Source organism: Hippopotamus amphibius, chromosome 3 (genome assembly GCF_030028045.1).
Source record: "Hippopotamus amphibius kiboko isolate mHipAmp2 chromosome 3, mHipAmp2.hap2, whole genome shotgun sequence".
In the NCBI taxonomy this organism is placed as follows: domain Eukaryota; kingdom Metazoa; phylum Chordata; class Mammalia; order Artiodactyla; family Hippopotamidae; genus Hippopotamus; species Hippopotamus amphibius.
Window position 1 is genome coordinate 109658550 of NC_080188.1, and position 21771 is coordinate 109680320.

The 21771-nt window shown below is 34.8% G+C and overlaps 1 protein-coding gene and 1 pseudogene across 2 annotated transcripts; both read left to right on the forward strand.

Annotated features, from left to right (window-relative positions):
* Positions 1 to 7933: 7933 nt before the first annotated feature.
* Positions 7934 to 14606, forward strand: LOC130849653 (olfactory receptor 4A47-like). Of its 2 annotated transcripts, none has more exons than XM_057728701.1 (2): positions 7934 to 8832; positions 14576 to 14606. In XM_057728701.1, the coding sequence occupies exons 1-2, from the start codon at positions 7934 to 7936 to the stop codon at positions 14604 to 14606; spliced, it is 930 nt and encodes a 309-aa protein (XP_057584684.1). The 2 variants fall into 2 exon arrangements, with proteins under 2 accessions (XP_057584684.1, XP_057584685.1); XM_057728702.1 differs by lacking the exon at positions 14576 to 14606 and adding an exon at positions 11139 to 11152 and having other exon boundaries at positions 7934 to 8834.
* Positions 14607 to 20844: 6238 nt separating this feature from the next.
* Positions 20845 to 21771, forward strand: LOC130850441 (olfactory receptor 140-like; annotated as a pseudogene).

The window sequence follows — 21771 nt, forward strand, 5'->3', positions numbered from 1 at the left end:
AAGGATGTTGGCTTTTGGTTTCTCATATTTGGCTTTTATTATGTTGAGGTAATTTCCTTCTATGCCCATTTTCTGGAGAGTTTTTATCATAAATGGATGTAGAAATTTGTGAAAAGCTTTTTAGGCATCTATTGAGATTATCATATGGTTTTATCTTTCAATTTCTGGGTATGATATATCACATTGTTTGATTTGTATGTATTGAAGAATCCTTGCATCCCAGGGATAAACCCCACTTGAGCATGGTGTATGATCTTTCTAATATGCTGGTGGATTCTGTTTGCTAGTATTTTGTTGAGGATTTTTGTATCTATATTCATCAGTGATATTGGTCTGTAATTTTCTTTTTTTGTGACATCTTTGCCTGGTTTTGGTATCAGGGTGATGGTGGCCTCGTTGAATGAGTTTGGGAGTGTTCCTGCTTCTGCTATATTTTGGAAGGTTTAGAGAAGGATAGCTGTTAGCTCTTCTCAAAATGTTTCATAGAATTTGCTGGTGAATCCACCTGGTCCTGGGCTTTTGTTTGTTGGTAGATTTTAATCACATTCTCAATTTCCATACTTGTGATTGGTCTGTTCTATTTCTTCGTGGTTCAGTCTTGGAAGGTTGTATTTTTCTGAGAATTTGTCCATTTCTTCCATGTTATCCAATTTATTGGTATACAGTTGCTTGTAGTAGTCTCTCATGATCTGTTGTACTTCTGTGGTATCAGTTGTTACTTCTCCTTTTTCATTTCTAATTCTGTTGATTAGCATTTTCTCCCTTTTTTTCCTGATGTGTCTGGCTAATGGTTTATCAATTTTGTTTATCTTCTCAAAGAAACAAATTTTAGTTTCAGTGATCTTTGCTATTGTTTCCTTCCTTTCTTTTTCATTTATTTCTGGTCTGATCTTTATGATTTCTTTCCTTCTGCTCACTTTGGGTTTCTTTTTTCTTCTTTCTCTAATTGTTTTAGGTGTAATATTAGGTTATTTTTTCAATATTTTTCTTCTTTCGTGAGGTTGTTCTGTAGTGCTATAAACTTACCTATTAGAATTGCTTTTCTGCATCCCATAGGTTTTGGGTTGTGTTTTCATTATCATTTATTTCTAGATATTTTTTGATTTCCTCTTTGATTTCTTTAGTGATTTCTCTGTTCTTTAATAGTGTATTGTTTAGCCTCCATGTGTTTTTTTTTTTCCAGTTTTTTTCAGGTAATTAATATCTAGTCTCATGGTATTTTGGTCAGAGATGATGCTTGATATGATTTCAATTTTCTTGAATTTACTGAGGCTTGATTTGTGACCCAAGATGTGATCTATCCTGCAAAATGCTCCATGTGCACTTGAGAAGAAAGTGTATTCTGTAGTTTTTGGATGGAATGTCCTATAAATATCAATTAAGTCAAGATGGTCTAATGTGTCATTTAAAGCTTGTGTGTCCTTTTTTATTTTCTATTTGGGTGATCTGTCCATTGATGTAAGTGGGGTTTTAATGTCTCCTACTATTGTTGTGTTACTGTCGATGCCCCCTTTTATGGCTGTCAGCATTTGCCTTATACATTGAGGTACTCCTATGTTGGGTGCATAGATATTTATAATTGTTATATGTTCTTCTTGGATTGATCCCTTGATCATTATGGAGTGTCCTTCCTTTTCTCTTGTAGTAGTCTTTACTTTATAGTCTAATGTATCTGATATGAGTATTGCTACTCCAGCTTTCTCTTGACTTCCATGCGCATGGAATATCTTTTCCATCCTCTTACTTTCAGTCTATATGTGTCACTCGGTCTGAAGTAGGTTTCTTGTAGACAGCATATGTAAGGGTCTTGTTTTTGTATTCACACAATCAGTCTATATCTTTTGATTGGAGCATTTAATCCATTTACATTTAAGGTAATTTTTGACGTGTGTGCCCCTATTACCATTTCTGAATTGTTTTGGGTTTGTTTTTGTAGGTCTTTTCCTTCTCCTGTGTTTCCTGCTTAGAAAAGTTCCTTTAGCAATTGTTGTAAGGCTGGTTTGGTGGTGCTGAATTCCCTTAGCTGCTGCTTGTCTGTAAAGCTTTTGATTTCTCCATTGAATCTGGTTGAGATTCTTGCTGGGTAGAGTATTCTTGGCTGTAGGTTTTTCTCTTTCAGGACTTTCAGTATATCCTGCCACTCCTGGCCTGCAGAGTTTCTGCAGAAAGATCAGCTGTTATCCTTATGGGTTTTCCCTTATATGTTATTTGTTACTTTCCTCTGTCTGCTTTTAATATTTTTTCTTTGTATTTAATTTTCATTAAGTTTTATTAATATGTGCCTTGGTGTATTTCCCCTTGGGTGTATTCTGTATGGGACTCTCCGTGCTTCTTGGACTTGATTAATTATTCCCTTTCCCATGTTGGGGATGTTTTATGCTATAACCTCTTCAAATACTTTCTCAGACCCTTTCTTTTCTTCTTCTTCTGAAATGCCTGTGATTTGAATATTACTGCACTTAATGTTATCAGCAAGGTGTCTGAGACTGTGTTCATTTCTTTTATTTTTTTTTTCCTTTTCCTGTTCTATGGCAGTTATTTCCTCCATTCTGTCTTGCAACTCACTTACTCATTATTCCACTTCAATTATTCTGTTTATACCATCTAGAGTATTTTTAATTTCAGTTATTGTACTGTTCATTACTGTTTGGTTGCTCCTTAGTTCTTCTACGTCTTTATTAAATGTTTCTTGTATTTCCTCAATTTTGTTTTCTAGATTTTGGATCTTCTTTACTATCATTCCTCTGACTTCTCTTTCAGGCAATTTTCCTATTTCCTCTTCATTTATTTGGTTGTGTGGGTTTTTTCCCTGCTCTTTTGCCTGCATGGTGATCTTTGTTTTCTCATTTTGTCTAATTTATAGGATTTGCTGTCTCCTTTCCCTATGCTGCCTAATAGTAATTCCTCTTGTTCCTGCCCTCTGCCCCCTATGGTGGGGTTTGTCCAGTGTCTTGAGTAGGCTTCCTGGTGGGGGGGTCTGGTGTCTGCTTTCCAGTGTGTGGCTCTGTGTCTTTTCTGTCTGATGAGCAGGGACATGTCAGGAGGTGTGTTTTAGGGTATTTGTGAGGTTAATATGGCTTTAGGTAGTCTGTGTGTTGATGGGAGGTTTTGTGTTCCTGTCTTGTTTGTAGTTTGGTGAGAGGTGTCCAGCATTGGCAGTTGCATACAGTTGGATGAAACCGGGTCTTAGACTCTGATACAAGGCTCTGTGAGAGTTCTCTGCACTTAATCTTCCCTGTGTCTGAGGACTCCCTAGTAGTCTAGCATTCTGGATTCAGTGCTCCCTCCCCAGAGCCTCCTACTTGATTTCTGATTGAGTAGTCCAGACTTCAGAGGTTGCTTGTCCCAGCCATAAAGTGGTTTAAAGAAGACTGTCCAAGCCCTAGACCAGTTATGTCAGGATCTTTGCAGTCCTTTCTGGTGTCCGAGGTCATTTGCTGATTTTCAGCTGGTTCTCAGTGAGAATTATTGCATCTTTTGGTGTATTCCTGATGCATCTGTAGAGAGGGATACATTCCACATCCTTCTACTTTGCTGCCATCTTTCTTCTCTTACTCTGTACATTTTTAAATGTAGCTTTTGTTCATAGTATTATGCATTTGAGATTTATGCATATCAATGTATTTATCAATAGTTCATTCATTTTATTGGTGATTGGTATTCCATTTTATGGATATATCATAGTTCCTTTAAGCTTTTCTCAATTTTGAGATATTTTGCCTGTTTCCAGCTATATGAACTTATTATTAAACTGCTCAAAATATACATGTAAAGTTTTTGAAAAAACAAGCAAACAAAAGAGAAAAAAATCAGAAATAACTATTTTCGAGACACTAGATATAAGAAATAGGTTTGACGGTGTACACTGAGAGATGGGAAACCAGTTGAGCTGTAGGATTTTTCTAGTTTTAAAAAATTTTCAAGTTGTAGTACAGAGGGAAATACCTCAAAATATCTTGATAGGGTCTCTGAGTTAAGGAGGTGAAGTTCAGTGTTGAGGACACAAAAGCAGCTAGAATTCTGAGAATAGAATACTGTAGAGGATACACCTATAGTCCTGGGTGGGGGCAGAAAAAGAAAGAGAGAGAATTCTGCAAAACTAAAGAGGATCCCTCTCAACTATTCATCAGAGTACTAATAAGTGCATATATTTGAGGAAAATAACTGAGACTGGGGAAATTTTACCCAGATGGATTACAGAGCAGGATGGTTGGCCCTCACACTGGGCCGGGAATAGTGCCTATACTTACCAGCTGACAAATCTCATAGTTCACAGGATAGCGCTGTTGGTTGAACACTTAGAAAGATTTTGCATCAGCAGTAGGACATAATTGAGCACTTCTTAAGACCTGCCTTAAAAACTGTATCAACAAGAATTAAAAAAAAATCATGAAACATTCAAAGGAATGAAAATATATATCATGTTCAGAACTATATGTCTTTGCTAATGTGAGATTTTGATCTAATTATTTCCTTGCGATGTCCTTGTTTCATGCTGGTATAAGGGTTTTGCTGAGTGCATAAGTTACATTAGGAAGTATATTAATTTCCTCCCTTCTGTGAAAGTGTGTATGTATTAAGAATGAAACTATCTCTGGATTAGTTGTAGTATAGAGCTGATTGATTAAAGCTACATGGGAGTGAACTTTTTTGTGGGGGAATGGTAGGGCTCTAAACATTCAGTTTATTTAGGTATTAGGTTACCGCAGTTTTTCATTATTTTTCTGTGTGTGTTAAGAAAGTTGTGTTTTTCATAGCAGTGATCCATTTCCTTTTCTTGGCAAGTTCACTGTGATAAATTCATTCATCATATCATTTTATTATCTTCTTAAGATCTGTAGAATCTGCAATGATGACCCTCTCTTCAATCTTGATTCTGATAACTTCTTTTTTCTCCTATTTTTTCTTAGTTCATTTGGCTAGAAACATCAATTTAATTAATTTCAAAGAATCAATTTCTGATTTTATATAGATTAATTATTTTATATCAATTACTCTTTTAATGATGTATCTCTTCTCAATACTGTTTCCATACTATAATGTTCTCTGGGTTTATTTTAATTTTTCTTTTTTAGCATCTTGAGACAGAAGCTTAGTTCATTCCTTAAAATATTTATTGTTCTCTCATATTTGCATTTAAAGCTATAAATTTTTCTCTAAGCACTCCTGTAACTGCATCCAGTTAATTTATACATATTATTTTGTATTGTATTTTATTATATATAGTTCTTTATAAATGTATCTCTTTTAAAGCTATGTTTCATATAGCTTTTATATGTATATATATCATTATATTATTGTTGAAAATAGATCTTTGAAAGTGTTCACAGTAATTTTAGGCTCTTGTTGCTTAATTTGTAAATAATTGTAAATTATATTTTTGTTAGTTTATAGTTGAATTACATTATTATAATATATATATATGCTGTATGATTTAAGTTCTTAAAAATGTACTGCCACTTGTGTCATGACCTAGGGTATTTTCTACACTAGGTTAATGCCCCATGAGTATCTTGTGATGAATGGAATAGTCCCACAAATATTTTCCCTTTCCCCACCTTGAAACTAACACAGATTCTATCAACCTGCATGTCTGAAATTATGGGACAACCAGTATCTGCATGTGAAGTAAATTTTAAATGACTTGTTCTGAAATTAACATTCATAATATTTGGAAATTAGTTCAATACCATCTTCAAAGATAAAGCTTAAGCAGATTTGCCTATTTTGAAGGTTATAATTTAAACCAGAAAGTTTTTACATATTTCATTTCTAGCCAGACTGGACTTTTCCCTTTTGGTGATATGACCTCAAGTTGCTTTTTGTGATTTTCCTCCAGAGGACAGGGGTCTGTAAGTCCCATTCAACATGGTGATTATCCTGGTGGCATCTCTGGAGATATAGAGTCTACCCTCAAAATACTGATTAAGGTCCCAATGAATTTAATTGAACAAGAATCACCTTTGGAGATGCACCAATTGAATGACTCAATTGTATGTACTGCACTTAAATATAGACAAAATGTTTACAACCTTTTGCCCTTACCTGAGGAGTATTTGTCTGTAGCAGTAATCACATAACAGGCTTCTTCTTGAATTGAAATGATAGACACAAAACATAATAAAGTACATATGTGAAAGTATTCTCCATCCTTCAGGAAACCCAGATTCAGCAATGCTGTATGAAGATAGGACAGTATAACTGACTGAGAATCAAAATGTTGCAAAGACTATTTCACTATTTCTCTTTCATTGGTATAAACACAAACAGCAAAATTTTATTGTAAACAATTCTTACACGATTTTAAGTTTTCTCTCTCTGCCAGATTCAAGTGGTGATTTAACATTTGTTTGCTATCAGGACAAATCCTGCCAAGAGTGAAAATTTTGAATTACTGTTCACAATCAAGATTCAGAGTCCCTTAGATAACAGAACATTCATATTCATTTTGAAAATCCCAACAATTTGAAAAGTAACATTTTTCTGGATGACTGAGATGAGTTAGATTTCCTGCAAGCATGGAAAGAGTTGGTCACATGGAACCAGTTCAAGGTCCAGGGATGGTGTGTGTATCTTACTCTCTGTGTTCCCAGAGATGGTATCAGTGCATGAAGGACAAGGGAGAAGGTACTGGAGCCCAGAACATGGACATTGATTGAATGGCTTTCTCCTTATGCAGGTAACCCAAGAAGTGTATTTAGACACAAAATTCTCAACTAGGCTTTCCACTTTGCAAAAGTATATTGGAGGGGTGAGATTTCAGTATTTTAAGAGTTTTCCTGTGTGGTTATCATAATCAGCCATGTCAGGAATCCTTTGTGATTATTAAATATGTGAGGATTGATTCTATTCTATAATACTCCTTTTGGATAATTTCACATTCTAACGATCTGGTAAAAATTTACCCTCTCGAAGACAAGGTATTCTTAGAAATTAATTCCAAAGGAAATGATTTGGGGATATTTTCATGGGCAGATATTTGTAACTCTGATCATAGTTTCAATTTGCATATTCTCTAAACATCGCCTGTTAATCTGTTAAAAAATTAAAAATGTGGTAGCATCTGTAGACCTTAACTAAGTGGCTTTCAAGAATCCAACATAATACTGTGGTAAGAAAGCTGTTACTTCAATTCCTACTTTTCTGTTCACAGGTGAGCATCAGCATCCTATCATATGTTTGTTGGCCATTTAGAGGTATTCTTCCTTTAATCGTTTGATTAAATACTTTTATTTGTATCTTTTATTAGTTAATTGCTTAGAAATCTTTCTCTATTTTAGTTTTAACTCTAACTTATAAATCTTTCTCCAAACTACTATTGTCTGTTTGCATTGTGATATTGTTTCCTAAATCCTTAAAAAGATTAGAAATTTTAAAATATGTCTATCTGGAAATTCAATGATTGGGTAAGAAGATTCTTCCACCCTCAGAATGTAGAAAGACACCTCCTTCATTAACTGGATAATAAATTTGAAGTAAATCTTCTTTTACATTTTTATGAAAACTTTAATCAATTTTTATTTTTGTGTAAGGTATTAGCTATATGTACAATTTAATTAGCTTCCAGTTGGAAAGCTAGTGATGACACCTAATTCATTTTATTTTTTTAAGCTCTTTATTGAAATATAATCACTTTATACTTTTGTACTAGTTTTTGGGTTACAGCAACGTAATTTATTTAAAATGTGTCCCATTCCCACATATGCCTCTCATCACTTGCCTCTCCATTAGTGTATAGGATTCTTGAGCTTAGGGACAATGTTTTAATCGGCATTGTAGTATAATATCTGAAAGTATGGACCATAATAAACCATACTGCTTATTTGTTGAGTGAATGAACAAATTATCTTAAAACATCAGGAAATCAGTTGTAATCATTATGTTTATAGGTAATTTTGACCTGAACTCTGAAATAAGGCATAGGAAAGGACCTATGGAACAAAGGAACAATGTGACTGAGTTTGTCCTCTTGGGGTTCACTCAGAGCATCCAGGGTCAGAAAATATTATTTGTCGTGTTCTTGCTCATCTACATTGTGACGATAGTGGGCAACCTACTCATTGTCCTGACTGTGGTGTTCAGCCCAACCCTGGATACCCCCATGTACTTCTTTCTTGGCTACTTGTCATTTATGGATGCTGTTTATTCTACTACTGTCACCCCAAATATGATTCTAGACTTACTCTATGAGAAAAAATACATTTCATTCCAAGCTTGTATGACCCAGCTTTTCACAGAGCACTTATTTGGTGGTGCTGAGATTTTACTCCTGGTGGTCATGGCCTATGACCGCTACGTGGCCATCTGCAAACCCTTGCATTATTTGACAATCATGAATCAGCGAGTGTGTGTTCTGCTGCTGCTCTTGGCCTGGGCTGGTGGGTTTTTACATGCTATAGTTAATATTCTCTTTGTTTACAACCTTCCTTTCTGTGGTCCCAATATCATTGACCACTTTGGCTGTGACATGTACCCTTTACTAAAACTTGCCTGCACTGACACTCACATTATTGGCCTCACAGTGGTTGCCAATGATGGGGTAATCTGTGTGGTTCTCTTTATGCTCTTACTCACCTCCTATGGGGTCATTCTGCACTCCCTGAAGAATGTTTGTCAAGAAGGGAGGCGCAAAGCCTTATCCACTTGTGGCTCCCACATCACTGTGGTGGTCCTCTTCTTTGTGCCCTGTATTATTATGTATGTGAGACATCCTTCCACCTTACCCATTGATAAATCCTTGGCTGTATTTTACAGCATTATCACCCCTATGCTGAATCCTCTAATCTATACTCTGAGAAATGGAGAGATGCAAAATGCCATGAAAAAGCTCTGGACCACAAAAAGAAAATAAGGCAGCAGGGAAATGTGTCACCTATGTTCAATGAACAATGGATTTTTTCAGGAAAGCCATGTGTGATTTTCTAACTGTAGTAAATGTCTTCTCAGGTTAAATAACTTGGGTATGAAAAAAACCATTTAACATCTGAATATTTCCAATGATCAAAATATACATTTAACATTTTCATGATTTCCTATTTCAAAGTATGTATTTAGGTTGAAATACTTTTTTATGATTTGCACATTTTCTTGGGAAAATATGCATAGTTTTTGGGTGTAAAATGTCTCTATTGAGACTACAGATTTATGTTTTATAGGATGAGTTAAGCTACAACTAATTGTAAATTTATGTAATTAAGGGGAGATTTTCCCATGTTTCTCTCTTAAATAATATATTTGTCAGAATTAATAGGGCTCATTACAGATTTTAGAAAAAATAATTTTAAAAATATGACATTAAAAACTTGGTTTGTTCCTCCATATACAAAGAAAGCCCATATTAATATTTGAAGTATATATCTTATTTTTCTATTTCCAAGACACTTTATACACATGATTTTGTTTCTATTGCATGGCACGTTAATATTGAAGAATAATGTTTCAGAATTTTAATATTAATAAGTAGGATAAGCTTATAAAAGTAATATGAATGAACCAAGTGTATATGCAGAAAAATAAATGAAATCTTACTTATTTTCCCAATTGGGCAATCATGTCATCTCCTCAAGTTTACTCACTTTGCTTGGAGTTACATATTCATAAGGATGATCCATTCATCTTCCCAGATAGTTTTGAATATCTGGTAAAACCTCCACTATTTTTTCAATACTCCCGTCTTGTTTTCTGCTTACAATGTTTCATAGCCCTCTGTAGAGACCCAGGCTCTGACTTTCATGTGTAAATTTAGCACAATCCATCATCCCTGAGCTTCAAATATTCAATATAGAACTTGACACCAGAAAATTTGGATGAAATCATTATTAAGAAAGATGCTAAAAATATGACATTCTTATCACTCTTATTAATGAAATACAGATTACTAGGTGATTAAAGGTCAGTATATATTGTTTTATTTGACAGAGACATCCTTCATAACATTCTCCTCTGAATCAGGTTTGAAAAAAAAATATATTGTCTGCTTCTAATGTGGCCAGAAGCATGTGGTCAAAGAAGCTTATTATCCTGCCTCCCTTACTTAGTCTGGATTCATGAAGGGTTAAGGCTATGGGGCACTGGGTGCTTTTCACTAGTACACCACACTGTGTAAGAAACCTCATATCCTCATTTTTATCCCTTTTACATGGAGATTTCTTATATTATCTCAAAGTCTTCTCAAACCCAATACTATTTTCCAAATAAGAGAAAGAATTTTGGTTCATCAGAACTTATATAATTTATTCCTCCACTTCAAGATGTTGCTATAGACTGTAAGTTTGTGTCCTTCTCCAAAATCATAGGTCAAAATCTTTCTAATGTGCTGGTATTTGGAGGGGGGTCTTTGGGAAATGATTAGATCATGAAGGTGGCACCCTGATAAATGAGATTGAGGCCATTATAAAGAGACATCTGAGAGTTCACTTGACCCCCATGCCATGTGAGGACACAGGGAAAAAATGGCTATCTATGATGTAGGGAGACCTCACCAGACATGAAACCTTCCAGCACCTTAATCTTGGACTTCCAAGCCTCCAAATCTATTAAAAAATAATGTTTATTGTTTAACCCATCCAGTCTGTGGTATTCTGTAATAGTAGCCCAAATGGACCAAGACAGAAATTTAATTTTCAAACTGGTGTAGTTATTTCAACTGATGAGATTAAACTTTGTTAATTGTCTATATCCATTGGTCTATAAGCTCCCTGAAGTCAGGGAAAGTTAGTTAATTTTCATTGTGTTCAGTGTTTCTTGTACAGTGCATGGGACACAGAATCCACTGTGTAGACTTTATCAATTACTTCATTCTTGATTTTCGGAGTGAGAATTTCTACTGATATGTTTTAATTAACTCTTTCCACATTAAATATATAAATATGCATATATTTGTTTCAAAGATTCATTCTTCTATGAAATTGGCTACAAATATTTACTTTACTATGTTATTTATGTTTTAATTATGAGTATTTTTAAATAAATCTGTTATTTTAATATTATTTTACTTTTTGATTCTTCTATCACATGACCTTTGAAAAATTCCATTTCATTCCAATGATTTTATAAATTTTAACCTCTTGTATCTTTAAAAATAACTTTTCAAAAGACTTTATTTTGTAAGCCATCTGGAATTTATTTTTGTTCATGATGGAGAAATATCTAAGCCTATTTTCCCCAAACAGGTAAATAATCCACTGACATAATTATTAATTTCAGGTAGTTTGAAAATTTCCTATATGTATGTCTGATTTTTCATTATCTAGAAAGTTCAGTTCTGGGGCAATTTCTCCTTCTCTTTCTCTTCCTCCTCCCCCACTTACAAGTCCTCCTTTAAACTTTAGGTTCATTATGCAAATTTTGAAAACTCTCCATAAAATTATACTTAGCATGTCATAACACAACATATTTATTTTGAGGAAAATTATGTTTCAATATTTAGTTTTTTCACCTAGAATATGATACATATTGTGAAGGATTAGTTGACATCTCAATGAAAATTTATAATCATCACCATAGAGTGCAGATGAATCTTGCCTTTTGGTTTCCTTTTTTTGAAAAAGAGAACTCTCTTGTTTACACCTGATTCACATTTCTATGAGCTGGTCAGAAAAGGCTTAATGTCTTTTGCTGGCATGAATTAGAGCACAATGCTCAAAGCCATGGGTATATGTCACTAACCAAACATTCACTGGTCTGCATCCAACAATACACAAATGTGTATCCTACCACACACTCAGATCTGTAACCAACCTTATGTGAATTTCTATGACCTCTTGAACATACATATTCAATGAAATTTAGATCTATACTGAATTGCATGTATGTGTCTGTATGTGAAAACACCCAGGTCTGTATATGACAACACATGCATCAGTATTTGACTGCCAGTATGGATGTGTTTGTTTATGTATATGTGTATATGTATTTGATATGATCACACCCAGTAACTGTTCACACACAGGGTTGTATCTTTCCATTCACTGCTCTGTAACTGACTGTGATGAATTTAGGTAGAACTTGACTGAACAACTTTTCTGTTCCATGTGGCATGGACCAAAGTCACTCTCTGGTAATCAGCATATTGCTGGACTTTTAAGGAGGGTTAAAGATGACTGCATTTATATGAATGGTGCCTTGGTAGGTATGGATAAAAGATGAGGCCCTCTGGGTTTCTTTCCTTCTCCATGTAGATACAGTACTATGTAGACATTGTCTGTCCACTGAGGTTGTCAGACTTGTAAAAGGGCAGCTAAGGGATCCCAGATGGAGGAGGCAAAAGCTATCAAGTCAGTTAAATAGCATCCCATCACAACATCACCCTGAAGTCCAGGATCTCAAGTTCTACATCCAGACTGCTTCTACACAATGAAAGAAACAATCAACAAAATGAGAATGTAACCTATAGAAACGGGGTAAATATTTGCAAATCATATACTCATAAGGAGTTAATATCTATGATATATAAGGAACTTCTACAATTAAATAACATAAAAACAAATACCCCAATTTAAAAATGGGCAAAGAACCTGAATAGATATTTTTTGAAAATATGCAAATGGCCTTAAGAACATGAAAAGGTGCTCCACATCTCTAATCATCAGAGAAATGCAAATCATAACAAAAGAGAGATATTACCTCTCACCTGTTAGGATGGCTATATGAGATCTATAGGAGACAATAAATTTTGGTGAGGATGTAGAGAAAATGGAACCCTAATGTACTATTATTGGGAATATACAAGGGTAAGTCAAAAATTATCCACATTCTGGCTGTAGAATTTATTTTAATTAAATTTTACAAAAGACAAATACATCATTTTTCAACATAATCTCCTTGCTTTTCAATACATTTTGTCCATCTGTCAACAAGCTTTCATATTGCATCATTAAAAAGTGTTTTAGGCTGATCTGCAAACCACAAATGCACCACAGTCTTCACATTTTCATGTAGATGGGCACTCAATTCCTTCTTGATGGCTAACACTTGTGTGACCTTCCTTGAACTTCTCTATCTATTCATACTCACTTCTTTGGGACAAAACACTTTCTCCATATTGTGCCTAAAGTCTTCGATAAATAACGGCACCAGGTACACCCTCAGACCACAAAAAATGAATCACTGCATGCTGCTCTTCTTTTGTGCAAATCACAAGTGGGGCATCCATTTTTGCTCACACTGCAGGTACCAATGAACTGATGTAACATGTTCACACCTGCATGGCAGTGACTCGGGAGACAGTAGCCTTGAACGGAAAGCACTGAATAAAACAATGAGATCAACAGGAGATTTAACATAAGCAGAGTGCGGATGATTTTTGACTCACCCTCATGATTTTGTTGAGTCACTACTGAGGACATTATGGAGGTTTCTTGAACAATTAAAAATAAAACTACTGTATTATTACACAATCCTGCTTTTGTGTATACATCCAAGTATATGAAATTAGGGGTCTGAAGAGATATCTGTACTTCCATGTTTATTGTAGCATTATTCACAATAGCCAAGACCTGGAAACAACCGATGTGCATTGATGGATGAATGGATAAAGAAAATATTATATATATTTATGGAATATTATTCAGCGATATAAAGAAGGAATCCTGTTATTTGTGACAACATGAAAGAATTTTAAAGGCATTAGGCTAAGTGAAGCCTGCAGAAACAAAAATACAAATATTGTATGATCTCAATTATACATGGAATTAAAAAAAAGAAAAAGAAACTCAGATACAGTGTAGAATGTTCATTACTGAGGGCTGGGGGATGAGGGTAAAAAAATATGCCTTTTAGGGAACTCTCCTGCACTGTTGGTGGGAATGTAAGTTGGTACAGCCACTATGGAAAACATTTTGGAGGTTCCTTAAAAAACTAAAAATAGAACTACTATATGATCCAGTTATCCCACTGCTGGGCATATACCCAGAGCAAACTATAATCCAAAAAGAAACATGTACCATAATGTTCACTGCAGCACTATTTACAATAGCCAGGACATGGAAACAACCTAAATGCCCATCAACAAATGAATGGGTAAAGAAGATGTGGCACATATATACACTGAAATATTATTCAGCCATAAAAATGAATGAAATGGAGCTATATGTAATTAGGTGGATAGACCTAGTGTCTGTCATACAGAGTGAAGTAAGCCAGAATGAGAAAAACTAATACTGCATGCTAACCCATATACAGAATCTAAAACAAGGGTACTGATGAACTCAGTGACAAGGCAAGAATAAGGATGCATATCTAGGGAATGGACTGGAGGACACGAGGTTGGGGGGGCAAAGGGAAAGCTGGGATGAAGTGAGAGAGTAGCATAGACATAGATATACTAACAACTGTAAAATAGATAGCTAGCGGGAAGTTGCTATATAAAAAAGGGAGATCAGCTCGATGATGGGTGATGCCTTAGAGGGCCAGGACAGGGAGGGTGGGAGGGAGTCACAGGAGGGAGGGGATATGGGGATATTTGTATAAATACAGCTGATTCACTGTGGTGTACCTCAAAAGCTTGTACAAGAGTGTAAAGCAATTATATTCCAATAAAAAGCTTAACAAAAAAAATGCCTTATAGAATGTTGTTGAACAGGAATGCAATATCATATAATAAATGACACAATATAAGGATTTTATCTCTATTGCTATCTTTCATTTTCACATTTTATTACTATTTGTTACTGCCCCTCACCTGACACTAACAGCACCTCTGCAAGGCAGGTGTTATTATGATTATTCCCATTTCAGAGATGAGGAAGAACAAAGCTCAAAAAAGTTTAATAATCCACCCAATATTACAGGCAGAGCTAGTATTCAGACCTGAATTCTTCTAAATCCAAATTTGATACTCTTTCAACCATTTCAAAAGATATCAGAAAAAAAAGACAGCGTTTCATCAGAACCTCTCTTGTTTTGTAATAATTGAAAATGTTTCTTTTCTACTTACATACATATTTAATGGGCCTGTGCATAATAAGCAGTTGGTTGTCAGAAAACTGTACTGCCTGCTTGTGTCTAGGAGGGTCTGGAATATAGAACAGAAAGAAGATACTTGTCCGTACTCTCTCGGCACATGTGCGATACACCTAATATATAAAATTATATCGATTTCTTGTTCTGTTGAGTAAAGGTTGTTAGTAATTATAAAAATTAATTGTACTGTATTTAAAGTGTTCTCAAATGGTCATGAGAACATCATACAATTAAACTGTATGTTATTTTAGAGAAAAAAATGGAGGATCAGAAAGTTTATAAAACTAGATCATGGAACATGTAAGTCAGCATTGAGGCCAAATACTCTTATTCCACATTCTGTGAACCTTTCATTATACAGAATTCCTTGGGGCTGGTATTTGATTATGGTTTGCTATATAATTTTTTTTTGTTTACATGCAATAGGAAGTGACACTTCATTAGGTTAAGAATTATTAGTAGAAATAAAAGACAGGCGATTTTCAAAAGCATACAGTAAAATATATCCCTAAAGTAATTTTGGTATTAGAATTTTGGCTTTATTCTTAGTTCCTAGAATCTGCAATCCTCTTTGCAAACTGCTATAGGGGCTGTAAAAAGGAATGAAACCAGGACATTTGTGGAGACATGGATGGACCTAGAGACTGTCATACAGAGTGAAGTGAGTCAGAAAGAGAAAAACAAATATCATATATTAACACATATATGCCAAATATAGAAAAATGGTACAAACCAACCGGTTTGCAAGGGAGAAATAGAGACACAGATGTAGAGAAAAAACATAAGGACACCAAGTGGGGAAAGTGGGGAGGGTTGAGGGGGGAATGAACTGGGAGATTGGGATTGCCATATATACATTACTAATAAGAAAAAAAATACCAAAATGTACACTCTAAATATATGCAGTTTATTGTCTGTTAAAAAAAAACTGCTATAGGGGATTATTTGTAAGGAACATTAAAGGAAAATAACAACAACAACAGCAAAGAAACAGGAATCATTATTCCACATGTAAACAAAGAAAGTATTTCTCAGCTGAACAACTTACTAACTTACAAGACACATTTAATTTGTTGTGAATTAATTTTATCTATTTTCAAAAATGAAGTATGCTACCAAAATACAAACCTGTATATGTGTCATAGATGTGTTTATAGTTTCCTTTTCTGACAGAGAGATCCAACTTCCCACTTCACTGGCACCTTATGTTCCATTGAAGAAATCAATGGACTCCATGCTGTAACAATATTTAGCAAACATAGTTTTGTTAGGAAAACATGAAGGAGAGTAAGAAAATTAGTTTCAGAATCAGGAGACATGAGTTTTATTTCATGCTATGCCAACATCATATTCTATAACCTTAAACAGTTTCCCCGTATCTACAAGTAGTTAGTTTACTTAGGTATAATAAATTGGAAGTTGTTTCCAAGTTCTGTGATTCTGCCCAAGCCAATATGTTTATTGTCATACATATCGTTATGTTTTCTTCTACTTCAATTAGAAGTAATATTGGGAGAATTATGAGACCACAGACTATCTCCCAGAACTTTTCCATTTCTAGTAAACAACTTAGGAGATTGTCCTTCTCAGATGTATATCTTTTGGTTTGGACTAAGACAGTATGAGCTCTGTCTTGAATGCCTTATTATTTGGGGAACATGTTTCTCTAGCTATTGAAATACATGAAGCTGCCATAACAACAATCTGGCAGGCACCTCGTTTTTGTGAAATTAGTCCCTGAAGTGATCAAACATCAAAACATACCTCAACTAGTATCTGATCAACTGTGAAATGATCCATACATGATTTCTTCTGCTTTCATTCTTGTTTGAGAATCTATGTCACTGTGTCTCCAGGGTTTTATACGACTCTTTCCTTGGATTTGTATCCTGGAAACAGATTGCCTGCTATAGCTCCAGGAACTTGTCCTTGAAAAATTATTGTCATGGACAGCCTTCATTGATTTAGACCTAATTTTGCTCTCTTTCCCTTTCATGCTTCTCTAGGGCTTAGAGGGTGCTGGACTAGACAGCTGTAGGGGTTCTAAAGCAAACCTTTCTACCCAGCACTGTAGTTATTTAAGTAGAGGTTGATGGCCACTCAATGGGCCATTGTGAATGGATTTCTGTCTTTTATAAGGCTGGGAATGATGACTTTGTCAGTACATGCTAATTCTCTGATCTGACTCTTTCATTCCAGAGTTGAAAAGAAGAGTACAAGATATTTTCATGATGACACTTCAGCAAGATCCTTATTTCTTATACTTCTTTAGGTAGTTTCAAATCCTCAAACTGTTTTTGGCATTGGCCATCACAAATGTTATTGAGGAACTATATTAAAGTGCCTAATCAAACTAGGTTTAGTCACATGGTTTCAGTTTTCTTAAACTCCTTTCTTTCATGACACATGCTGCTCACAGTGACCACATTCTCTGGAGCCAATCCAGAGTTACATGCAATTTATTTTTCTTCTTATTAAAGAAAGCATATTTGAACATCTTGAGTAAGTGTGGTTCTATATAGGGATATTCCTGAATTGAATTCAATGGATTGAATTAAATTTATTTACAAAATAATGTCAAATATCAGTATTTATTTCTTTTAGTAGATAATTAAAATGAGCCTTACTGTTGGTGGTAGCATAAACATGTCAGACCATGTTAGTTGTGAAACATAATTTAGAGCTAAGAGTCCTAGCCCAGGATTCATTGGTGTGGCTTCTTATTTCCTCTTGGTAAATGGTGCCCTTACTCACATTTTTATATTTTCTTGTTATAAATTGTGAATATTATTGTCTTTTTTTATATTCTATAGTATTATAGGATTAAATTTAAAAAGAGACATGCATTTACCATCTCTGAATATAACAGAAGAATGGAATTACTTTCATCAATTATCATGTTAATCTAATTCCAGAACTGGCACAAGAAAAATCTACTTTGAAAAAGTACTGTCACCTTTGTATGGTATGAAGTGCTAATATTATTATAATGGGGTTCATAATTGTCACTAACATATTTCTGAAAACAATATTTAGAAATTATGATTACCATGTATGGTAGATCAATTAAAAATAAAATAATATAATACAGTTTTAAAAATCAGATAGTTACACACCTAAGTGTTTATACAGTATCAAATATTCAGGCTCCATATTTAATTTTATTTACTACCAAATATCCAAGTTTGTAATTGGTCAACTTGGTGTTTTTTTTTTTCTTTTTCTTTTGTGATGATGTTTTGTTTTCACGTAGACTTAAGGATGAAGTTTAAAATTAAAGATCAATACTGTAAAAGTTCTTTTCTGATGTTCAGTTACCTTACTGGAGATAATTGTGTTGTTGGCAAGACCTGCTAATGATGGGGAAATACCCCTGAGGTCTAATTAGCCACAGCTAAGTAACTTCATAGACTTTTCCCACAAAGAGAATATGTGGTAGTATTTTTAAGGCTTATGCAAAGGTACTATTTATAAATCAACAGATATTTGCTGTAGCTGAGCTACTTGCCATTTTTAATCCTACAATTTTATTTCTTTCTTGGTGAACTAATAGCTGTCTGGGGTCTGGCCATGGAACAATGTCAGACACCTTCATAGGTAAGATTGTGTTCTTTTTAAATATATGATCATTTACTCTCAGGTTTAAACGGATGTTGTAAATCATATAATCACCCCTTATTCACACCCACCTGAGATTTAAATCCCTTCTTTAGCATACAAAACATCAAGAAACACAGACTCAACTACAGCTCTAAAAATTTGGAAGTAAAAATATTTTGGTGTCTTTTTTTTTTCTTATTGATATACATTTAAATTAGTTGGAATAATAATATAATTAATTATATTTAAATGATTTAAAATAACTAGGCAATTCAAATATGCATTCAAAATTTTCCTTACTTAATATTACAAGTTTAGAATTTTTCTATGATATTGCACAATTTTTAAAAGCATCTCTCTTAAAAACTATACATTATTCCAAGAGATGCACTATATTTTAATCATCTTTTTCTTCACTGTTGAACACTCTATGTCACTTGTACATTTCCCACACCTTTTAATAATTATGTTGAGCATATTTGTACATAATGATTTTTCTGTTTTAAAACATTTTACATTAGGGTTTATTCCTAGGAAAAGTATTGTGGAACCAAAGAGAAATGAAAAAGTAATTTATATTTCTTCATAATTGTTTCCAAAACACTTTTAAAAGTTATGTTTAATTCTCAGTTTATTTACACTATACTCTTCTTTAATCTGTTGGGGGATCCCACCTCAGAATGAGGAAGTGCAATGGAGCTGCTACACTTTATTTCCACATATGTATAAAATTTTCATCTTGGATAATTAAAAAATAAATTCCTTTATTCATTTATCTTTGAAAGGAAAATACATGTTTTACAGAATATATTTTATTATATTTATTTCTCTTCTTTTTGGCAAATTTATATCTCCAAATTTCTCATTCTATTAGGAATGCAGTAGCCTGTAACCAGGAATGGTAGATGATGGGTGCTATGGGAAGATGGGAGACAAAGGCATGAGAAAACATGTAGCAGAAACTAAAGGAGTGGGAAGGTCATTCCTCTCATGATGGGTGAGCTGCTTCTGTTTGGGAATAAAATTTCAGGCACTAGGGGCATTTAATAGAAACACTTTTTATGACTTTGTGTGAATAAACATACATTACTATACATAGTAAGTGTCAAATAAATATTTGTTTAATGAATGAACTTGTCGTAGGTACTAATAGTAAGTAATGGATTTTATATGTGTTTGGGTAGTTAGTGTATATATGTTTATATGTATAGTGCATTATCTATCTCCTTAACTTATCTAGCAGATTATTTCTTTCTGTTCCCCACATTAAATTTTTATTTTTAGAACTTTGAAAATAAGGATTTCCTTTGCTTGATAGGTCCTTGTGTATTGAACACCTATGCAAGAGTTGTTTTTTTTATCCAAGTCTACCGAAGCTATAAATTTACACAATATGGCTATGTTAAATTGTATGTAGAATAGAATTTTGAAGAATAAAAAATATCAGTTAACAAACACAGTAATGATCTTGAAGGTAAAATGACCCATAACACGCACTTTCCTAGAAGTAATTAAATATTTTCTTACCTACTCTTCAGAGTGTGTCAAAGACTATTTAGGGGAGTGCAGCTTCCTTTCACATGTTTATTTATATTTCTCATAAAGTAGAGAGATTATAGATAAACAGAGCTGGACGACAAGAGCAATTTAATTCCTGCTAAGTCGATGGTCTAGGGAAGCAGGCGTATTCTTACCCATGGAAAGAACACAGAGAGTGTCGCCAAAGACCTATATGCATTTCCTTAAAATCCCTGCTTATGACAGATATTTATTGACCATGTTTTTTCTTTCTACAGTTAGAGCTGAGGTTTCCAATGTAAATTCTCATGGAAGAGGGAACAACTTTTACCTGTGTCCAGCACTTCTCAGCTTACCAGGCACATCTGAGAATTACAATTGGTAACCTCATAGGCAAGGGGAGGGCTCAGAAGCATGGGACGCTGAGATGATGAATCCAAGTCCGATGGAGTTGGAATCAGTAGGAGAATTCAGATCTCATGTAGATAACAGTGTTTTCTCAGTAAATTACACATCAAATGTTTCCCTATATATGTTGTACAGGTGACAGCTACTAGGTGTCTGAAGAGATGGAAAGCGTTATGGAGAAATAAGAAGGAATTGAAAAAAGTACTGGGACAAAAGTGCCAAGGACATGCTCCACCATTACAGTGACTGCACTATTTTTGTTCTAAGAAATTCAGAGCACAAACCTTTCATGATTAATGGTATCATTCTTTATTCCTTTGTAGGTATTTCAGGCCCCAAGAAGGTGCTACTTGCTCAATGGATGTCCTCAGGTCTTCCAACAATGTGACTGAATTTATTCTCTTAGGACTCACTCAAAACCCACACTTGCAGAAAATACTCTTCATTGTCCTTTTGTTCATTTTCTTATTTACTGTGCTGGCCAATCTGCTCATTGTCATTACCATCTCCCTCAGCCCCACCCTTTCTGCTCCCATGTACTTCTTTCTCACTTACTTGGCCTTATTAGATGCCTCCTTCTCCTCTGTCACTACCCCAAAAATGATCATTGACCTGCTGTACCACAGAAGAACCATCTCCTGGGGTGGCTGCCTGACTCAGCTCTTTTTGGAGCACTTCCTGGGGGGATCAGAGATCATAGTCCTCATTGCCATGGCCTATGACCGCTATGTGGCCATCTGCAAGCCTCTGCACTACATGACCATCATGAGACAAGGGCTCTGCCAGCTTCTGGTTGTGGTGGCCTGGATAGGGGGAATCCTGCATTCCATGGTACAGATTCTCTTCTCAATGGACTTGACCTTCTGTGGTCCCAATGTCATTGACCACTTCACATGTGATTTCATCTCTCTGCTGAAACTTGCCTGCAGCAACACCTACAGACTTGGCATGGTGGTGGCAGTTAACAGTGGGGGCATGTGCTTGCTCATTTTTTTCCTGCTACTCATCTCCTACATAGTCATCCTGAGCTCCTTGAAATCCCATGGCTCTGAAGGATGACACAAAGCCCTCTCTATATGTGGTTCCCACTTTACAGTAGTGATACTCTTTTTTGGTCCTTGTATTTTCACCTACACGCGTCCTGTGACCACTTACCCTGTGGACAAGTGGGTGACTATGTTCTTTGCAATCCTCACTCCCATGTTAAATCCTATCATTTACACAGTGAGAAATGCAGAGGTGAAAAATGCCATGAAGAATTTATTGAAGAGGAGAGTAACTTAG

Excerpts from the sequence above, each read along its gene's own strand:
- LOC130849653 (XM_057728701.1), top strand. The coding sequence starts at position 7,934 with ATGGAACAAAGGAACAATGTGACTGAGTTTGTCCTCTTGGGGTTCACT. Across the intron at positions 8,833-14,575 it reads AATGCCATGAAAAAGCTCTG|GAACAGGAATGCAATATCAT; the intron begins GACCACAAAAAG and ends TAGAATGTTGTT.